Source organism: Homalodisca vitripennis, chromosome 3, assembly GCF_021130785.1.
Source record: "Homalodisca vitripennis isolate AUS2020 chromosome 3, UT_GWSS_2.1, whole genome shotgun sequence".
NCBI lineage: Eukaryota > Metazoa > Arthropoda > Insecta > Hemiptera > Cicadellidae > Homalodisca > Homalodisca vitripennis.
The window spans coordinates 32,735,084-32,758,263 of record NC_060209.1 but is presented as its reverse complement, the minus strand read 5'-3'; the positions used below and the strand labels follow the sequence as shown (position 1 = coordinate 32,758,263).

Below are 23,180 nucleotides of genomic sequence, written 5' to 3'. Positions count from 1 at the left end.
TTAGCACCAGTAGCGTAGCCAGAAATGTCGTTCGGGGGGGGGGGTCAGTTTAAGTTTAATTAATGATAACAAAAATCGTCGTTCTAATTCAATCGAAAACACCACGTATACCTCAAACACTGAAGTCCAAATTAGTTGAAGGTCTAATCAGTAGAGTTTTCAAGTGTATTTTTTCCGACCGAAAGTGATTTTTTTCGATAATTATATACACGTTTACAGTTTAATGACACCTAAAATCAACGTCGTAACTTAATTCTAAGCAGTCAATTTTACGTCCCCAAGACGAATTTGAACGAAGTGGTCCCTAATTTAAACTGTTCGCCGTGTTGCGGTTCAGGTTACTTTGCGACGTCACGTGACCGCGCACTATAGAGAAATATCGTGATTACACTACACTATCCGATAGGCCGAACCCAAAAAGTATCGTCTGATAATATTTATGATTTAAACGAAAGGACAATTATATTTTTAACAACGGTCACTTCAATCAATTTAATGTTTGTAGACAAGTAATGTTAACTGTCCTTTTTTCTCCTGCTCCATGCTTTATTTTTTAATATGTCTTAAAATTTCGGGGGAGGTCCGGACCCCCTGGACCCCCCCCTTCGCTACGCCACTGGTTAGCACAAACTATAGTCAATAGTCAATAGTCAATTTTTTATTGCGGAGACAAAATACATTTGTATAGCAAACGTCAAATAGGTTAAAAAATTTGGACATACATACCACATCGAGCTCTCATTCAGACATACATTTGATCACTCATTCCACGTTCATCCATCGCAATAATTCCCACTTCGTTCTAGAGTCAGTCTTGTTATTGTGTGGTCTCCCAGTCATACTCCAGAAAACTCTTTTATATTGTAAAATGCATTTGACGCTAAACAGCTGTTTTAAACGAGTTTTTAACGCCTTGAGCGTCGAGGCGTTTCTTAATTCATTAGTCAATCTGTTAATAAAATGAACCCCTGCCTGTGAAGGCAAGCGTTCATAAACCACCGTCCTGTGTCTCCCAGTTCGGTAGTTGTCTCTGCCTCTAGTCCCGTACGAAGTGAATGTCTCGGCCCGTAATCAAGGCACATTTAGACATACAATACAACGTTGTTTGTAAAATGTAGAGGCTAGGCAGAGTTAACAGTTACAACCTTTTGGAAAGTTGACCTGCACGACTCTCTAAACTTTAATTTTGCAATGGTGCGGATCGCTCGCTTCTGTAATTTAAACACTCTTGAAAATTGGTTCCTTGCACAGGAACCCCATAGTACCAATCCGTAAGTGAGGTGTGGATAAAATCAAGCCATAATACGCCGTTATCAGAACTTGACTTGGGCAGTATTTGGCTAGAGACCTCAGAACATAAATGCCTGAGGCTAATTTTTGAGCAAACGTGATCGATGTGAACATTCATGTCAAACCTTGATCAAGGTAAATTCCAAGGAATTTTGAGGAATAGACTTCTTCTAGTATTGTATCCGCTAACATAAACGCTAGGTCCATACTCAAAGTCTACTAGGTTTAAAGTGAAATTTAAAACGTTAGATTTAGATGAATTTGTATTTAGATTGAGGCTATGAAAATGTTGGACACAATTGTTCATTCCAACAAAATGCGTTTTTGTTCCAAATCTGATTTCGAAGATTCGTTAAAACAAAGAGTCGTATCATCAGCATACTGCACGATTTTCCCGTGTGGTAGTGATGATTTTATGTCATTAAACATAAAGCAGGAAGAGAATTGGACTGAGAATGGATCCTTGAGGAACTCCATAACTCATATTTACAGAATTTGAAATATGATTAGAAATTTGGACAACTTGAGTTCTATGGGCTTAGGAATGAACTAAGCCATGTGAGAGGCACGCCTCGAAATGCCATGCGATTCCAGTCTGTCAAGCAGTGTAATATGGTCAACACAATCGAAAGCCTTAGATAAATCGAGAAACACACTTAAAGTGTGATTTCGACTTTCCAATCCCTCTACAATCATATCGACAAGACCCACAATTGCATCTATTGTCGATTTGCCCCTTTCTGAAGCCAAATTGGTCATTTGAGAGCTGATTGTGTTTATTCAGAAAACTGAAGCATTCGCACTAAAAAACAACTTTTCAAATAGTTTGCTTTAAAATAGGCAAAATAGAGACTACAGCTGCCTATGTACCTCATGGATACCAGGGGATGCTATAAAACGTTTTCACTCGTTCAATACTTTGTGCAAAAATGGGTCCAAGTTATACTATGTGTTTCATACAACGTACATCATCTGCAGAGAATAACAATAAGGTTGCATATATGTACAACTCCCCTGTCTAGAAATTATAATTAGGACAAGTTATATTGTGTGTGTTTCATACAACTTACATCATCTGCAGAGGATAACAAGAAGGTTGCATATATGTACAACTCCCCTGTCTAGAAATGATGAATAGGAAAAGTTATATTTGCTACACGAGGATATATGAGACCGTAATACGCAATGAGGAAGATTTGTGTAGTAAAACATTTTAAAACATTCATCAGTACAAAAATGCCTAAGGACACCTGATTAGGCAAACGCTGTCCACATGATTGTTCCAAGTCAAACCTCAACCAGGTGTATTCCAAGGAACGTCACTGAATAGTGAGTACAGTTGAAAAAGTATCTTTAAAGATCTCAAGAGAAAAATTAAGAAAGTTTCATTTGTTTTAAATTTGATTTGATTTAGTTAAGTTTTAAACTAGTTAATTGTTCAGAACATTGAATTTTTACATTTCAACAGTTTCTTTTAGAAAAACCCTGAAAAGTAGAGTCATGTTACCCAGGTCAGGTTACCCATGCTACAGAGATGAACGAATGTTATTCACACCCCAATAAAATATAAAGGGTTAATGTTTGAACCATAAGGGACACCACATTTCAGGTCTACTTTAAAAAAAAAGTTGGCTGTCACAACACCAACGTTTTTTGCCTTTTTTATAAACCGTTCAAGATGTCCACGATCAAAGTGACGAACTTTACTACAGCATCTTAAAACGAACTTGGTCATAAAAAAAATCAGTTAGCTTTACAAAAGAGTTTTGGAATAGTGATTAGAGACTTTACAGAAGACTGTTTTAAATTTGATTTGATTTAGTTAAGTTTTAAACTAGTTAATTGTTCAGAACATTGAATTTTTACATTTCAACAGTTTCTTTTAGAAAAACCCTGAAAATTAGAGTCATGTTACCCAGGTCAGGTTACCCATGCTACAGCGATGAACGAATGTTATTCACACCCCAATAAAATATAAAGGGTTAATGTTTGAACCATAAGGGACACCACATTTCAGGTCTACTTTAAAAAAAAAAAGTTGGCTGTCACAACACCAACGTTTTTTGCGTTTTTTTTTATAAACCGTTCAAGATTTCCACGATCAAAGGGACGAACTTTACTACAGCATCTTAAAACGAACTTGGTCATAAAAAAATCAGTTAGCTTTACAAAAGAGTTTTGGAATAGTGATTAGAGACTTTACAGAAGACTGTAAGTACTTAGATTGACAAGAGTAGTTTATCGAACAGGGAATTGTAATCAACTTTACTAGTTTTAATTTTAAAACGAAACTTTAGTATTTTAAGAAGAATTGATCATTTATGTAACAATAACAATATGTGAATAACATCTAATAAAGTCACATTTTATGTACAGTATACAAGTTCAGAAATGAGGATAGTAACAGGACAAGTTGTACATTGTGTGCTTGTTAAACCGCATATCTCTGAAAGGTCAGGAGAAGATAATGCAGAACTACAACACCTAGTTTGTGCCGTTGTATGTGGAGAATTTGATCAAGTACGTCAGTGAACACAAGCTGCAACTACATATATACATCAGATATGATCGCATCGCTGCTATATATATATATATATATATATATATATATATATATATATATATATATATATATATATATATATATATATATATATCGATCTCAATCTTCCAGCCCCTTGTTTAAGGACATATCTAAGTTATAATTTGTATTTTTTACAGCGCATGTCTCTGGAGGACCAGGAGAAGATAATTCAGATCTAAAAAAACTCATCTGTACAATTGTATGTGGATAACCTGACGCTCAAGTACTTCAGTGAACACAAGCTACAGCTACCTATGTACATCAGGGATGATCACATCGCTGCTATATATCGATCTTTTTGTATTTTTTTACAGCGTATGTCTCTGGAGGAACAGGAGAAGATAATTCAGATCTAAAAAAACTCATCTGTACAATTGTATGTGGAGAACCTGACGCTGAAGTACGTCAGTGACCACAAGCTACAGCTACCTATGTACATCAGGGATGATCACATCGCTGCTATATATCGATCTTTTTGTATTTGTTACAGCGTATGTCTCTGGAGGAACAGGAGAAGATAGTGCAGATCTAAAAAAAACTCATCTGTAACATTGTATGTGGAGAACCTGACGCTCAAGTACTTCAGTGAACACAAGCTACAGCTACCTATGTACATCAGGGATGATCACATCGCTGCTATATATCGATCTTTTTGTATTTGTTACAGCTTATGTCTCTGGAGGACCAGGAGAAGTTAATGCAGATCTAAAAAAAAACTCATCTGTACAATTGTATGTGGAGAACCTGACGCTCAAGTACGTCAGTGAAGACACAGCTACAGCTACCTATGTACATCAGGGATGATCACATCGCTGCTATATATCGATCTCTTTGTATTTGTTACAGCGTATGTCTCTGGAGGACCAGGAAAAGATAATGCAGATCTAAAAAAAACTCATATGTAACGTTGTATGTGGAGAACCTGACGCTCAAGTACTCAGTGAACACAAGCTACAGCTACCTATGTACATCAGGGATGATCACATCGCTGCTATATATCGATCTTTTGTATTTGTTACAGCTTATGTCTCTGGAGGACCAGGAAAAGATAATGCAGATCTAAAAAAACTCATCTGTACCATTGTATGTGGAGAACCTGACGCTCAAGTACGTCAGTGACCACAAGCTACAGCTACCTATGTACATCAGGGATGATCACATCGCTGCTATATATCGATCTTTTTGTATTTGTTACAGCTTATGTCTCTGGAGGACCAGGAAAAGATAATGCAGATCTAAAAAAACTCATCTGTACCATTGTATGTGGATAATCTGACGCTCAAGTACTTCAGTGAACACAAGCTACAGCTACCTATGTACATCAGGGATGATCACATCGCTGCTATATATCGATCTTTTTGTATTTGTTACAGCGTATGTCTCTGGAGGAACAGGAGAAGATAGTGCAGATCTAAAAAAAACTCATCTGTATCATTGTATGTCGAGAACATGACGCTCAAGTACTTCAGTGAACACAAGCTACAGCTACCTATGTACATCAGGGATGATCACATCGCTTCTATATAACGACCTCTTTGTATTTGTTACAGCGGATGTCTCTGGAGGACCAGGAGAAGATAATACAGATGTACAAGAACTCGTCTGTACCATTGTATGTGGAGAACCTGACACTCAAGTACGTCAGTGAACACAAGCTACAGCTACCTATGTACATCAGGGATGATCACATCGCTTCTATATAACGACCTCTTTGTATTTGTTACAGCGGATGTCTCTGGAGGACCAGGAGAAGATAATACAGATGTACAAGAACTCGTCTGTACCATTGTATGTGGAGAACCTGACACTCAAGTACGTCAGTGAACACAAGCTACAGCTACCTATGTACATCAGGGATGATCACATCGCTTCTATATATCGACCTCTTTGTATTTGTTACAGCGGATGTCTCTGGAGGACCAGGAGAAGATAATACAGATGTACAAGAACTCGTCTGTACCATTGTATGTGGAGAACCTGACACTCAAGTACGTCAGTGAACACAAGCTACAGCTGCCTATGTACATCAGGGATGATCACATCGCGGCTATATATCGATCTCAATCGTCCAGTCCTCTGTGTAAGGACCTGTCTAAGAATCGGCCGAAGCATGGACAGACTCCCGAATAACTAATGGTCTAGGAAAAATATGTCTCCCAACAGAAGTTTTCTGCAACGTTTCATTAATAAAACCAAAACTAAATCATAAGTTCAGTATCATTTAATGGAAAATTTTAGATTAATATGTTCAGAGTTGTGAATTAAGAAGTTTTCATTATAAATCTAATATTATTTGGAATCTTTTGAAGATTTTTGTTTTATAACGCAATATTTTTAATAATTATTTAAAATTTTAGAAAAGCAATCAATTTTATGCAGTTCGATTTTAAATTTTAAATAATTTGTGTATTTTGTAAAAATATACGACTGTACTTTATAACCATAATCACTGTTTGCTTATTTTAAGTATTATAATAGATTGCATTATGTCTGATCTAAACGGATTTTCTTATTAAAAATGGATATTACTAAAGAAGTGTTCAAAATGTTTTATAGGTCAAGCTTAGTGAGGATGCATTGAGTAAACAATAAACATTCACCGTCTCGTGGCTAAGAGCCGCAGTTACTTACAGCATTTTTGTAGGGGAGGGGTTAATAGGGCGAACAGATATATTATACGTTAACGGTAAGAACTAGATAAAAATATGGAGGTTTTTGCTTCATCTTTGGATTAAAACCCCATTTGTTATAATCTGTAAATGTTTATAATCGTTTGTAATCGGTAAAGCGATGCAAACCTACCAGATCTTGACTGCTAAAGTTGTTCCGAATCTTTTGAAAAATACTCAGGGATTATGGCAGTTATAAATTGTAAACAATTTTCTCCTCTTGTTAATTTCTTAATATATACAATTAATGAATTACAATATGTATTTTTCATTTGAAAGTTATATTTCTAACGACAAAATGAGAAGAAAAGTACATTTCATTTTATGTTATAAGTTTGTAATTGTTATTCACACATTTACTCACCACACTCCAGATCTTAAATAACTCTTATTGTGGATTCGGACGGTAGAATTGGGATAGGAAACTAATTTTAGACGATATAAATTTGTAATTATAACTATATTTTAACTGGATTGATTGTTTTTCAAAATTACAAGCGACGAACCACTTGAAAATCTATCGTACTCTCGTATATCTAAAATTGAAATTTTTTTAAAGATGCTGCAAACTATATAAGGATTTAAAACCCCCTTTCATTGTAGTTTTTCACAGGATTATTCTATTACAAGGAATTCAGTGTCCATTAGTTGATCTGACTTGTAATGTATTAACCAAGTAGCACGTTAGTATAATCCTACTAATATTATACATTTGAAGTTTGGGAGGTTAGGTCTTCCATCCCGCAAAAACTATTTATGACAATTTTTGACAGAATTAATTGAGATTAAAGATTAAGACAAAACCAATTAAGTCAAAAATTTTTAAGAAGTTTTAAAAATTGGAATATCATTATTATATGACTCCATACCATCAATACTTAAATGTCGGATTTACATGCATGGAGATAATTGATATGGAGAGAACGCTGAAATATTGGTCAACATTTAAAGTGCTGAAAGTAACACGACTTCTTATTTCTTTTTTAATGGCTCGGCTAATCCTTCTTAAAACCGTGTCGTTGCCTGTCCAATAACTCTTGACGGATAGGCCCCAGAACCTTAAACTTGATAAACAAGTCCCCCTCTGTCCAAGGAACAACTCTATTGCATTTTTGGTCAAAATTTCAAAGAGCTGCAAAATTGTAATTTTAAGGAACCAGAATTATTCCGGAAATATTCCATCATTCCAGACGAAATTTTTGGTGGAGATACCTTTTTTTCCTCATGGAGACACTAAAATAAATTAGTGTTTGTGCCACACTAGTAGTATTTCTCCTTCCATCCACCTCGCAATGGAAGTGAAAGTGCAAAAAAGCTTCCTTTTTGGGTTTGTGTATTTAAAGATAGGAATATCCTCAATATTACGGGGTTTTAGGGGGAAATACACGAAGGAAACGCATTACTATCAACCAAACGATTACAAAATGCGCAAAAGTAGGAGTGGCCTATTCGTTATTTTATTGAGCAAAGAGCTTATGCTCAGATACATTTAGTTTAAAAAGGAAAATTAAGGAAGTTGAATCGAATTTTATACTTTATTGATACTCTCAGTTAGTAAAAAACAAGTGCAAACGAAACAGAACAATCATTCCTGAGTAATTATATCAGAATAGAGATAAATTTGCGTTTTTAACGACCCCTTGTATGCCGGGATTATCGGAGAAAATGGGAAGAGTAGGTAGAAAATACATTAGAACCACGTTTAAAACATACAACACTCTTAGACAGTCTCGTAAAAACAAAGCCAAAAATGGCTCACAGTATTTAAAAAGAATGTTTTTAATATAAAATGTACTTGTAATGTGGAATGCATAGCCGAGACAGTAAGACCATTAAAGAACACAAATAAAAAACGAGAAACGAGCTAATAGCAGAATTTCAAAGATTGAGCATCATTGCTAATACGAAGATCATCTTAAAAATTGTGATGATGCCAACATCTTGAATGAGGTTACAGATCATATTGCAGATTTCGAAACGTAGTTTTGCAATTTTACATTTCTTTTTAACGAGTTTGTGTGTTCAGGTCCATATCTATAACCCCAGTAATCTCAAAATATTTAGAAAAGCTATTCACTACCGACTTTTTAACTTTATTGATAGGAACAAAGTACTGCTCCCATATCAGTTTGATTTCAGACCTGATTCAAATACTTCATCTTCCATAGCCTTCACTTTTAAACAGATTTTATCCTTACTAGACACTAGTGAACACGCTGGGTTTATTTTGGACCTAAGCTGAGCTTTTGTTGCAGTCGATCATTGCATCCTGCTAAAAACAATTGAATCATACGGGATAAGAGGTGTCACACTGGAATGGCTTCGATCCTATTTGATTGGCCGTGTTCAGTGTGTTAAATAACCAACAAGGGCAACATTCATCATTTGAACTACTTATTAGTCAATACAGGTTTTTTTACTTTACACTAATGATCTCTCTAGGTTTATCATAAATACTGCAAATAGGGTATTCTTATATTCTGGTCAGCAACCCTCACATAATACATGTATTTTTTCCAACATAGCGATCTTATTCCAGCACTATCATTTCATTTCCTCTCGACTCCTAGAGTGATTCACGACAAGCAAGCTATTTCTAAATATTTATAAACAAATCTTGTGAAATTTCATTTCCGAAAATCTCTTGACATCCTCAACTGATTTATTCTCAACACTCATAGTCTCAAAAATGTTCATTCTACAAAATTTCTAGGGTTCTGTGACTTTTCACCTAAGGTACCTTTCCAAATCTGTCTCCAGGGAAGCTCTAAGCCTGGGTTATTCGCATGTAAAGTTAGTTAAGGCATTATTTACTGTGGTTTCTACAGTGCTCACTCGTTCAGTATGATTTTCTACATCAAACAACGCCATTATTTGATGTTCGAGGCTGGAAGATATTTTTATAACCTTAAGGAGCCACTTCAGGAAAAGAAAACCAGAGGTCAGCAGGTAGCTTGCTTCTCGTGAATTTTTATTAATTATGTAATGCAAAGACTTGTGATTCTGTAGTATCTATATATATATATATATATATATATATATATATATATATATATATATATATATGAATTTTTGTGTGTTTGTCCTTTATGGAATCGCAAAATATTAGACAGACCATTATGAAAATGTGTATGTATACGTATTTTTCCACGGAGAAGGTTTATAAGCTATGCCCATTGATGTAACTCACCACCAAGCGGCGCTGCAAAAGATAAAAGGTTTCAAAGCCCTTGCATACTATAAACAGCATTTAGGAGACAGTTACGTATATTGCATAGCCAAACACTATTTGAAGGCGCTAAGTTATTATGTATATTTGTCTTTAAGATACATTTCTGATTGAACTTAAAGTTTGAGTGTTAGACCCCTTATTATAAAGTACATGTACGTGCACAATGGTTATAAACATAAACATATTTTCTTGATCGTGGCAACAAGGCAAACTCTACATCGGTGTTGTAAATATAATTCAATTAAACCAGAAGTTTACATACACGGGCAAAGCTTATGAAAAGCGTGCAAAGCCGTGGGAAACAGCTAGTTATCAATAAAACTAAAGCAATGCATATTTTACGAACGCCCAGACTATTTAATAAATATTAATAAATTCTTTATATTATGACTTGCACAAAAAAACTGTAAAGGTCGAACTGGGTTAATAAAGAAGTTTCAAATTACTGATTTCTTCATCATCGATCATTAACATGTCCGAAAGAATTCGGTTTCCTTCACGATCCTTCCGTCATCAAAACAACTTTAAAAAAAGAAAGTTCCGTGAGGACAGGCGACTACTACTGTCAGTCAGCCTACGCAACCTGCAACTTTCCACAATTATTAATAAGTATGTTAATAATTTTGCACCCGTGTCCTGTCGGGTCCGTTCATACTCCTTCGAATCATTTATTACTAACTAAATCTTTAGAAAAAATACACATTCAAAGTTGTTAAAGTTGCGTTATTAAAATTGCTTGTAATTTACACCTTGCTCTCTTAATAGAGTGTAATTATGTTTTAAATTAGTATAACCGCGATACGAAAAGTTGCAAGCCTGATAATCCTGTTAAATAATAGCAGTTAGTGTGGTTGAAGTGTGACTGGAGGCAGGGAGCGCATACCTTGTGACGAGGTGTTGGTGAAAATTGGCCAATTTAATGGTGTTAGAGACTCGATAATTAGGCACACTTCTGGCAACAGAGGTGCACACTTAGCAGACAGTTAGTGAGTTCGGCTAATGGGCTCGGCAGGGAAATAATGGTTAAATATACCTTAACGCGTTGTAAAAATTCTAAAATTATAATAAATCATTGCGAGATACACATTTTGCAGCGATTAGTGTTTTATACTTTTTTTCCGCCCAGCAGAACCAGCCGAATACCATTTTGAAGTTTCTATAAGTAATTAAGTTTCTGGTTCACGTGAAGAAAAATATTTAATTTTACCTTCTATATTCTTAAACTGTTGTTTAAAACTGAGTAGCAACATCCTTTAGGATAAATACCAAATATTGTATTATAATCACATTGAACGTAATGTAATCAGGTAACACCGCTTCTCAAATCTAATGAGGCAGTTATATCAATTTTCATTCCATCTGAGTCTGGTTCCAAGATTGCTGATATTTTCTTATGTTTTGTACTTTCGGCCTGTAGCAATTCGGTTAGGTTCTGCCCTGGAGATGCGATTCACAAAAACGCATCAAATGCAGTTTATAACAAATCAAAATTATTAACTCTGCCGTGGTTAATATTATAACCCGTCAAGCCAATATACGTATCAATATACAGAGTATAAGAAAGACCCGCATGGGCTTGATAATTCCCGAATGGTTACAGGTACAGCAATACAATTTGGTACATCATTACGGGACCTACAATTCTACTTTTTTAATTAACTACCATTTTTTGTCGGGGGATGGTCCGCAAGGAGTCAGAAGGAAATCTTAAATTAGCGCATAGGTCGAGTAGTACAAAAATTAAAGGTCTCTATTAATAGAGTACAATGTATCGAACCTGAAAAGGTACACTCTTCAAATAATTACTTTGGTTTAAAATTTTACAAAGTAGGTTCTGTTCTAGGTGTTTTTGTAAGTAAATAAATACTGGACGTAAGAAATATTTTTAAGGTGCTAATTGAATTTTCACATTCAATGGAGGGTGGTCTACACGGAGTTCGGCAAAAAAATTTAACGAAATCATAGCTCAAGATGTACATCGTTTTAAAGTGTAATTTAAGATGTACATAAAGTAGTACAACGGGCAATATAAAAATTGAGAAAATTCTATTGTAATAACTGTTACCGGGTTTTTCCCTTTGTCATTAAATCTCTGTTAAACAACCCCTTTAAATACAAGCATATTAAACCACCTAGAAAGGACCTACATTGTAAATGTTTCAAACTTCAAATCAGCGTAATTGTCTGAAGAGTGATCCTTTTCAGGTCATATTGCGGCATTGCACTCTACTAATAGAGACCTTTAATTTTATTTACTACTCGACCTATGATCTAATTTACGATTTCCTTCTGACCCCTTGCGGGCCATCCCCCTGACATGAAAAAAATTGTAGGTATTTCTAAAAGTATGTTTATAGGTCCAGTAATGATGTACCAAGTGTTATTGCTTTGCCTGTAATCATTCAGGAATTATTAAGCAGTGCGGGACTTCTTTTATGCCCTGTAGATATTTTGTGTAAAAACTTACATTATGATTTTTTTTATTTATATAAGTTTTCGTTTGACAAAGCTATATACGCGAATACAATCTTAATGAATTGCTTCATGCCGTAGTAAATACAAAGTATAATATCAATGAAAATATCAAATACAGCCTAGTACGTAAACTGGAAAGTACCACCAAGACTACTCGTGAACTATATCAAGAAAATCACGTTTTATTTATGCTCTGTACCTTCTTTTTTACACATTTAACTATTGATGTTAATCAAACTAAAGTTTAAAACTTACTTACTATGATGAATGATTAAGCGGTTACAACTTAAAAGTTTCATTCACGACTCTGACCTCTTTACACAGTAACTTGTTACATAACCTGTACCAACACGTATATACTATTTTCGTCAGGAATATGAAAACTCGGTGACCGCATTCTGGGAGCAATCTCGTAGTTATCTATAATGTGGCAAGGTATTCCAGTCTTTATGGAGTTATTACACCATAATGAACGAGTTTCGCTGAAGCAGGCCATACGCGAAAGCCCATTCGCCGATTTTGTCTAACACTACATGAAACTGTTGAGCAATGTGTTGAAAGTTTTAGCCTTATGCGCAGGCTTGTTGCCAAGGTTTCCTTCAAAATATGGTATATCCAGTAGTAGAATCGACCAGTACATTTTGTACACTGTTTACTAAACTGACCGGGAAAACCACACTAGTGTGTCGAATACTAGGAGGAAGTGATGGGATATGAGCAGTTCACTGAAGTGTAGTCATATTGGACCATTATTTCCCGACAGTGAAAAAGTCTTTGTTTGAAGTTTATTTTTGACGATGGAAGGATTGTGAAGGAGACAGGATTTTCCGGACATTTGGCATCGTTCAGTGAAACAAAAAATCAGTAACACCACGTTTCAAGATCTGCAATCTGATCTCTTCTTCAGGAAAATAACTAATCTCACATATAATTACAAACTAGGAGTTACTATTGGCCTCTGGTCAGTCGTAGGTGGTTAGTCGGCGAATGCAGACCTATAGTTACCTGTATACTGCAGTTCAGTTTTAATAATTAGTGTTGTGTTTTGTTTTTGTACCTGGTTTTAGAGTTAGTGAAGTTGACACTCAACATGATAATTGTGATTCTTGACTTACGCGTGTCACAATGCTCTTGTATGATTCGTTTATTTTACCCTAGTTTTTAATTATGTGTTAGGTTAGTTATTTACCTGAAGAATAGTTCAGATTGCAGATCTCGAAACGTTGTGTTAATGATTTTTTTTTGTTTCACTGAACTATGGCACATGTCCGGAAAAATCAAGTTTCCTTCAGTAACAAAGGTTTTAAATTGAAGTTTACAAGAATAAAGCTGCTATACAATCGAACTTACGTTACGTCAAGACGTCTGGACAGATACTTGTTCGAAAGACTCAAAGTAACAATAATCGTAGATAAACTTTATCGGAAAATTATGAAAAGCACTCGATAATTCTGCAATGTGACAAAGCGGGAATGTGGTTTCTTGCATCACAGTTAATTCATTCAGTAATGACAACATTACCGGATGTCGGACACAGATTAATTAAAGGCACTCTACAGCTCGAACGCTGACAGGCGACCGATAAATATATCCGAGAAATTATGGATAAATCATCGGCTGATGATGACTTCTCTCGTTTCTCCGCGACTGGTTTGTAAATAGCACCGCTCATTAATGGATTCCTAGGCCTAATAGAACTAGTTTGTAATGCTTTTAATTACTCGGTATTAACGCCTGCAATGGTTACACACTGTGGGCCGTGGGAGCGCAGCACCGTGCCTAGTAGCTCTGAAACTGATTTTATTGTAGAATTATGTATATGAGATCAGCTACTACCCTTGCAACTAAGATATATACTATGAGATTGGTAAGCTAACCACCACGTGAAAATGTGAGTAAAAAACTTGCGTCAATGATGTAAAGCTAATATATATGCAAACACTTATATGAGCAAAACAATTAATTGAAAAATGAAATCTAAATAAAACGAAAACATTAATTACATTTGTATATTTGGAAGTACTCATAAGAAATTCAAGTAACATTCATATGATAATTATGTTTAAAATAACATATTGTAATTATAAATCATTTATCACTGATGTAATTTGTAGAGAAACTTAATTTAAATGAGCTGCCATGTTTCACTGGGTTTACATAGAAAGACCTGGTTTCTACTGTTCTTCTACTTTTATCAAGACCGTTCAAATGAGGTGTCACTTTCTGGGGCTTTACATTAAAAATTTTGAGCCACTTCGCCATATCCCATTTTATAAATAGACAAAGTTGTAACATTAACTAAAAAAATCACTTCTATTTACTAGAAAGGTGTCCTTCGCTCCATCTATATCCATAAAAAACTAAACATAGTGTTCTTTTAACTCACACTGTGTAAGAAAGTGACTTAATAGTCACTTTTAAAAATGAGATGCTTGCTTCGTCCATCCCAATTTCTATCACCATTCTAGAACAACATTTTAATTAAAGCCCTTTACCGTTTAGCTTGTTATTAAGATGAAAATGTCATTCCGGGTTTAACGAAAAGGTTCATGTGTTGATATATGTCACAAGATTAACCTTCACCACGTATGCCTTACCCTGTTTACTAATTTTATTATTCTACTAGCATTTACCCGCGGCTTCGCACGCAATTTCGTAGGTTTTGACCTGTATGAGCAATTATAGTTCGAGTTGAATTATATTTCCGATGCCAATGTTCAGTTTATCTTTTACCACGGTCAAGAAAATGTGTTTAAAAGTGTATATTTATGGTCATTTTAGCGGGCTTAGTATTTTTTTGCTTCTTTCCCGATCTATAAAATAAAAATACATACACAGCTCTGAGAAGCCTACTTTTGTCAAAAGACAACTTAGATAGGTTTCATAACAGTGCTTAAATGCATGTGTAGTAAAAGTTAGACTACATTGTATTTTATATCTGGATTGCTAGCAGTTACCCGCTCCTTTGCATGCAATTTAGTAGGCGTTGCACGTTTATGACCACTGCTGGTTCAAGTGAATTATATATCTGACGCTAATGTTGAGTTTGCCTTGTTGCCACAATGAAGAAAATGTGCCAAACAGTTTATAATTATGGCCATTTTATTGCCATGATTAAGAAAATTCATCAAAAAATTGTATTTACGGTCTTTGTAATTTGTTTCGTTCTTAGTATGTTTTGTTCAATAGTTGTCCAAAACAACATATCACAGAAACCTACTCCTGTCAAAAGAGAACTATGATAGGTTTTTTATCATTCTTTAAGTTTAACAGTAACAGTTTTTTAATATTTTTGAAAATTTAGAGTTGCATTACGTTAGTTCAAAAGAAGAGTCCAGCGACATTTCATCTAACACAGTTCTTGTCGACTGCTTCAAAGGGAGTATTCGGAGACAAATTCTCATTTCATGCTTTAGGACATTTTCTAAGGTAGATCAGTTCTTACCTAATCGCTGAAATATAAATACTTAATTCTTAATAAAAAATCTACTCTTTATACAATTTACTCACTATAAATTAATGTAAGCAAAAATAGAAAATAATGAGCAGTGATTACACAGAACAGTTGATTACATTTGGCAGGTTCATTCAATTACTACTAAACAACTTTAGAGACCAAGATGTCATTTTTGCTGCTGTAAAGAAGGATTTACGAAATAAGAATAGGTCTATGTTCACCTTAGGGTTCCTAGAAATCTCCATGTACAATCTCAGACAATTTATTTAGTAGTTTACACGTGAAAACGAAACAAACAAACGAAGGCACTTTCTCATTTTTATTTCTAAAAATTCAATTTTGTTAAGTCATAAACTAATAAAAAAATATGTTACGCTCTAAAGATATAACTAGTCTACATCCTAAAAATTGTGATGACGTACTTTAACAGTTTTTTAATGTTTTGCTTCAAATTCGTATAATTCCTAGACGAGTGATAAAAAAGTTGTTTAAGCATTTATGTCTTCAGGGAAGTTTGTATATAAAGAGCTATGCATTTTAAAAGTATTCCACACCAAAAAGTTTTTATCACAACCTTTTTTAGTTCTACCTTCGGCACATTTTGTAGTGAGTTTGTGAGTACATATGGTGGAAGATTTCATACTCGTAGACATTTACACTTAAGGTAATTTAGGGTAAGTTAATAATAATAACAATGATCTTTCATACTATTTTGCATATTACATCGTTATCGTGTCTGTTGTTATATAACCTCTATGTAATTATGTTAATGATTTTAATTAGAGTAGGTAGTATAGTAATACTGAAAGTTTATTAAACGCACTTCAAAGTTTACTATTAATTCATAGTTGTAGGTTTTAAAAAATTATATGAATATATATTGCTGAACAATTTCTGTATATAGTAGTACATGTTTGAAAGTCTGATAAGAGAGCAAGTCATAGATAAAGAAAAACTTGAAGAACCATCACCTTGAATAAATTATTAGTATATGCTGTAAGCTAACATTGTTGTAACGTATTTATAATTATTATTTAACGTTTATAATGTTTTCAGTATTACAAATGTAGTACTAACACATTGTTACAGTGAGGGGAAATGAGGACAGAGACATTGATTCGTGCGTATGTCGTAAAAAAGCATTAATTACCCGTGTGTTTTATACCTATAACGTGTCTATGGCATGTCGGTCTTTAATTAATTGGCCGCCGCGTAAGTTTCTAAGCGACGGAATTCCGATAGCTGATAAGAACTCGCAACTGTCATTCAAACAATGCTATCGCACATCGTGCCCATTGTTGCATGAAGACAGTACAGTGCAGCCAGTGCTGCCACTCACCACACTATCACGTGTTATATCAGTGCTGCCAACCGATCTGTCTCGGGTATGTCCGTTTAATGAGTGGCGCTCACTGCAGTTTGACAATTATCTTGTCGTCCGTTCGAAAGAGATTTATGGAGTAACCGTTTTCTTCCTCATGTTTTGTAAAAACGCTGGTCTTCTGTTAGCCCTACTCTGCACATTCCCAAGGATCAGTGGGAGAAATTAACTGAGCAGAATTAAGAAGAGAGTTGGTACAGAAGGAGGTGGACGGTATTGATAAAAAGTTCACCGGTTCGAACAAGAATTGAACCTATCGCTCTTCCAGACGCCTTGGACTGCGAGACCACCCGCTCTCCCTCGGTATCTTTATTTAAAATCAAAGTCGAGCCAATAATGTTTAATTACACTCTGCTTCAGATTAAAACCCAAAGGAAATGCCTCTTCATAAATAGTTTGGTTCTTTATATGAACTAGCAACTATGATCATCACAAAATGCTAATCGCCGAAAACTCGGTAGTATTTTTTAAAGTGAGCACATTCAAAATTACAAGAATAAGGCTAAATTGGTTAACTTTATGAGAATTGGGCACCTTAGGTAGGGGATAAACTATACTTTCCTTCCACCTCTTGTTTAGAGGAAACCCCCTCTCTCAGTCAGAGACTCGTTCATTAGATGTGCACCTATAGCATAAGGATCCACGGCTTTAATAGTCTGTATTGATATTCCACCCGTTGCTCCTGCTCTTGAAGTTATTTTCATTCAGTGCTGATTAACATCATCAATAGTGACTGCATGGAAACGTATAACACCTGTTACATCATATGTCTTGTTCGTGTTAAAATAATCAGCATTCTCATTACTAACATCATTGGCATTGCCCATATATGTAAAGTATTTAACTAACTCTTTTAAATCTATATCGTGTGCTACTTCTCACTGGTAGACTCTCCTATAATACTACATTTCTTAAAGCAAGTCCAGAAATCTTTCGGGTTACTTTAAAATGACAGTTCTTCTGTAAAATATGTTAGTTCCGTTTATTGCGTGCTGTCTTGCAAAAGTTTTAATCTTCATTAGCCTTGGTTTCCAGTATTTAATCTTTGTAATTATGATAATGTTTTTCGTAATGTCTTTTAATAACTTCTCCAGGGCGCATTCTTCTTTGTCACTATTTGGAAACTAAAAGAACTTCTTCATCAAAATACATTTATAATATTCTTAGTTATTATTGTGTGCTCAATATTGACGACACCCTCAACATCAATTGTACTGCTCCAGTCAATCTCAATGACAGCAGCCACAGAACGTTCTTTAGTAAACTTGGAACATTTCTCTACATATAATCATTTTAGGTACCTGTTTCTTTTTTTATCACATTCAACAGTGCAATAAATCAGCTTGTGGTCTGTTATCTTTACTCCTCTAAAATACTTGCTGCATTGATAACGACGGTCTTCGCGTTCTCAACCGTGTCTAAAACATTGGCTGTAGTTGCAGTCGTCCTAGTTAGCTTATTTAAGGGTTGTATTTTATTTGATTCCTTCAAGAATCGGTGTAAATCCCAAGCTATATTGCAAGTCTTCGACAGTAAATCAATATTAAAATTCCCTAAACATATTACATTGTTCACTTCTATAGCTAGACCGAGAAAGAGAGAATATAAAAGTCCAGACGTTTACCTCACGCGTTACGGCCTGTACACGAGGGGGGGCAGACGGGACCTTTTTTCATCCCCTACAAGAGCATTTGATTTAAAAAATAAAATTTAGGTTGAAACTTTTAAATCAATCATAATATAATATATAAATTCAAGCTTTATAACTATTTTAATTTATGAAATACGTGCAAAGCACATATTATTATTAGATTTTGTTCAAAGATCCAAATATATCGTCACGCAACAACGACGAAAGTAAGGTTAGTTTTTAATATTTCTTGTGGCTTCTACCTCCATATGGTACTTTCTGTGACTGCGTACAAAACCTCATCGTACTGATTTAGAATCATACGTTACAGAGTACTTCTAATCTGGTACAGGTACAAATTCCAGGTATAAAGTTCCTGTAACGGTTTGCGACAGACAAGTAACCGGTACAAAGTATCAGTTACAGTAATCCCGACATGCTTAGTTGTCACAATAGTGAGTGAGTTGCCGAATTCTGAGCAGTTTTCTACTGCGTTAGTTTTTTGTCATTCGTTGTTACTATGAGGTAATACCGCCTTGGGCATTCTTTTAACTGCGCGTTAAAACAAGCAATTACCGGTTACGGTAAATTAAAATAGACATGTAGTTTATTGTATGAGATCATTGGTGATGGCAGTGACAGGTTAGATTGTCAGGTCATGACGACTGTTGGAGGAAAGATCTAAGAATCGTAGGCTTGTTGAACATGGATAACAAAGCCAGCACGATCCAAATTGAGGTAATCTACAATAGTGGGCAATTGATTCTGAAACTCACAGCGGAAGACCTTAAGTGGCCATCATATGAAATTAAAAACTAAGTCGTACCTACCAAAATACGGTGACATAATAACAGAGATTGTGAAGTCTTTGTTTTAAATAACCAAGGGAAATCTATCGATCCCCTAATACCCCTCGATGTGATGCTAAAAAGTAACTGGTTGTAGAGAGGCGGAATAGTGAAAGTACTAATGAAGTAACAGAGTAATCAAGTAGTACGAGAATAATGGTATCATACAGTAACAAGATATAAGTAATAGAGATCCAATGTTCGTAAAAAACCAACAGAGGGAAAAAGGGATATTGAGTACCCCCTAAGGATTACGCTACGGCTAGAAACTGGAGGAGAGTGAACCCTATATGGGTTTACTCATGGAATAGTTGTAGTGAATGCACTGCTACGATTATTTCTTGACATTTAATGCTTAACTCAGCTTGGTGGCTAGAAGTGCTTAGAGTTACCCGAAATACGATACGATATAAATAATACCTAATAAATAAATACCAAATACGGAACCCGAATACCAAACTAAAAAAACTCAAATGGTCTCTACATCCCAGAAATGTTGATCGTCTCTGTCGGTCTCTTTCAAAAGAATCCTGGACTTTCTTAAACAATTAAAAATCCCCAAATGAGGCATTCAACGCATTTAGTTATTGCATAACCACACTTGCCCATTAAAAATGTTCATGGATAGAATAAAGTTTCAAAAAAAATCAATGGGTTACCCAGGACATTCTCAAATCAAAAGAAAAATTAAAGTTTTACTACTCCATATTTAGGGAGTCTCAATATGAGAGTATAAAAAATGTCAACAGCCCAACTCTGTTTAAAGCTCGATTAAAGGACCTTTTAGTGTCTGAAGTGTTTTACTCTGTAGATGAGTTCATGTTACGCCGCTGGGACCACTAATTTTTCGTAACTTAGTACCGATACTGAAGCCATGTATGAATGAGAGGGAGAATGTAATTTAATGTATGTATGCGTGTAGTGAATGAATCTTAGAATAGCAAACTGCAGGATTTTTAGCTTTATTTATTGACGTTTGCAAATACAAGATAAAATTGTTTAAAGGAATAAAAATATGATTGATTGATTGATTGAGAGTTCTCGTGACTGCCTTGTGAGTGTCCAAATGATTTCTTCGGACTAAAAATGGAGAACGAAAAGGCATAAAAGAGAACCGAAAGAGGATTTTAGCAAGAATCGGTTTTGGGAAAGGAGTTCTTAAATATTACGTACAGTCGCTAACTTTAGGAACTTCACTATTTACTGTATAGACTATTTGAATTCAATTTATATTCTCGATTATATCCCTAACTACCTAAATGTAAGCTAATATTTCATGAAGACAATCTAATCTGAAAAGAATTTGAGAAAGCAATTTGAAAGTTCCCCTAAGATTATTCCCCTAAGAACATGAAAACACGCGTAAATCGGATGAAAATACAATTCAAAATTTTCGGCTCCAATAATTCAATTAATGGTTCAGAAACAATTCAGCATACATCAGTCATACATTCATAATACAAATTATATCTAGTTCATCGCATAATTTAGAAAAGAGTATGGCAGATTAATTGACAATAATTTATAAAATGAATTTATCTAAATACTCCAATTATGAAAATATTTAAAAGCTAGAACTCTGTTGTATAGTTTAGTGGTACTGCAAAATCCCAAATTTTTACCCTGAGAATTTAAGAACAAGTAACACTTAAGAATGCAAGCATTTTAAGCACATTTTTAGAGTAACGTGTTTGTTGAATGCACTGTTTTAAAATATCACTAGATAGAATAACTCAAGAAATATCACAAGATACATGAATTCAGTATAAATTTCATCATAAGATATCGTTACCTCCCGAGTGCCTATCTCTTGAACAGGTCGGTGATCGTAAAATGCTTCTTTACCTTTCATGTAGAAAAGGACACACTAATTCCATTGTTGTGTTACCATGTAATTTAATCTTACAAACACAGTGGTTCATGACATTCAAGTAACTACCTAATATCTTAATATGCCATTTAAATCATCAAACAGTATTTGCAACATGTGGTTCCTGCCACAGTTTATATCTACCCCAGTGCGAAGGTTGGTGTCACAGGCCAAGTGCTGGCTGAGCCGGATATGGAACATCCGACATGTTGCTAACCGCCTTGACTCCCTATCCCTGCTGCCAACCCTGCACCTGGTCCACGCTCTCCCAGGAGGACCTGGAGAAGGAGTACAAGGAGGGACTCCCTCTTCCAGGAGTTAAGCGACGCTGCCCTTGCCCGGTATTACGCGGCTTCTTTTGAAAAATTCCAAAATCTCTATCATAAACATTTTTACCATCAAATTCCTATTCTGTTTTCCTATTTTTTTATCTAGTAGTCCAATTTTGTGTCTTATTATCCCTGAATATTAGAAAATTAAATACAACTCCTTGACTGTAAAATCATAGACCAACTCAACTACGATTTGAAAGTTTTGATCTTCAGGTGACATTATCTTGTGACACTATGGACGCATGGAGTCCAAAAAGCAATACAAAAATACGGGCTAGAATCTACTGATATTTTCATTTAACCATATGGAGTTCAGGTTTATGATGGAACGGATTCAAAATTACAATATTTTTGATACCTACGATTCGTAAATATTCCATAATTAATTCCTATAACATTGAATTAAATAATGTTCCCAAAATGCAGGAAATCTATAGTAAAATATAAGTCAGAAATCGTGGGAAAATGTGATGAATAATGAAAATTTCTTTTCTGTGTCATTGTTTCCGGAGGACGTCTCAAGAATGAAATTAGCTACAAACTTTAACTTTCGCAAGCAACTCCAGCCTGCTACGAATCATGTGGTATGGTGTACTCCTGCCTTGTTTATGCAAATGCTAATATTAATATGGTTAATATGCAAGGAATAATAAGCGTATTTCATGTAATTTTCCTTACTTCCACATTTATCCATGTATACATCAAGGAGCCTAACAAACGTCTCATTTGCTCATTTATTGTGTAGAATTTCCTTACAAAGTGTTACTACTGTACAAAATACTAAAGTACTACATTTTACACTTTACTGTAATTATAAATTGTCCCAGCTGTCGGTTCATTATGTGGGGGATTAGACTTTAGCAATAACCTGTTATTCCAAATAAGACCTAGAATAGAAACTACTTATTCGCACTTAAATAAAATAGCTCCAGTGATACTTTACAGTAAAGTGCTACATTTTCCTCTATTTAATGTAATTAATCAACTGTGCCAACTGTCCGTTCATACTTTGTTTGTAATTACATTGCACTTAAGAAATAACCTATTTACCAAATAAGACCTAAACTAGAAATTATTAATTCGCACTTAAATAGAATAGCTCCAGTGATATTTTACAACAACAAATCACCCTTGTTGCAATATCAAACCAGATGAATTCTACGAGAGAACAATCGCAGTCTGGAGAAACCGATTAAAATGAGGTTGGAACACAGTCTAAACCACCTGAATAACAAATTCGTTATTTATGCTTCAATATATTCAAATGAATGCCGGGTCCAACAAAATAATATTTATCACTGTATCGGTTATCATTACTTATATTTACCTACCAGGATCTGACGATAAATTATAGGTACTGCTGACTCCGTTGCAACATGTTTACCAATAATTAACTTCAATTCATCACCATT

General features: G+C 34.9%; 1 protein-coding gene across 1 annotated transcript in view; it reads left to right on the top strand.

Annotated features, from left to right (window-relative positions):
- The window catches only part of LOC124358138 (cilia- and flagella-associated protein 61-like), a 52,004-nt gene extending 46,427 nt beyond the window's left edge, over window positions 1-5,577 (top strand). The window contains exon 25 of the mRNA XM_046810432.1: window positions 5,425-5,577. Coding sequence (XP_046666388.1) covers window positions 5,425-5,577 — 153 coding nt within the window. The remainder of the gene's footprint in view (window positions 1-5,424) is intronic.
- Window positions 5,578-23,180: the final 17,603 nt, after the last annotated feature.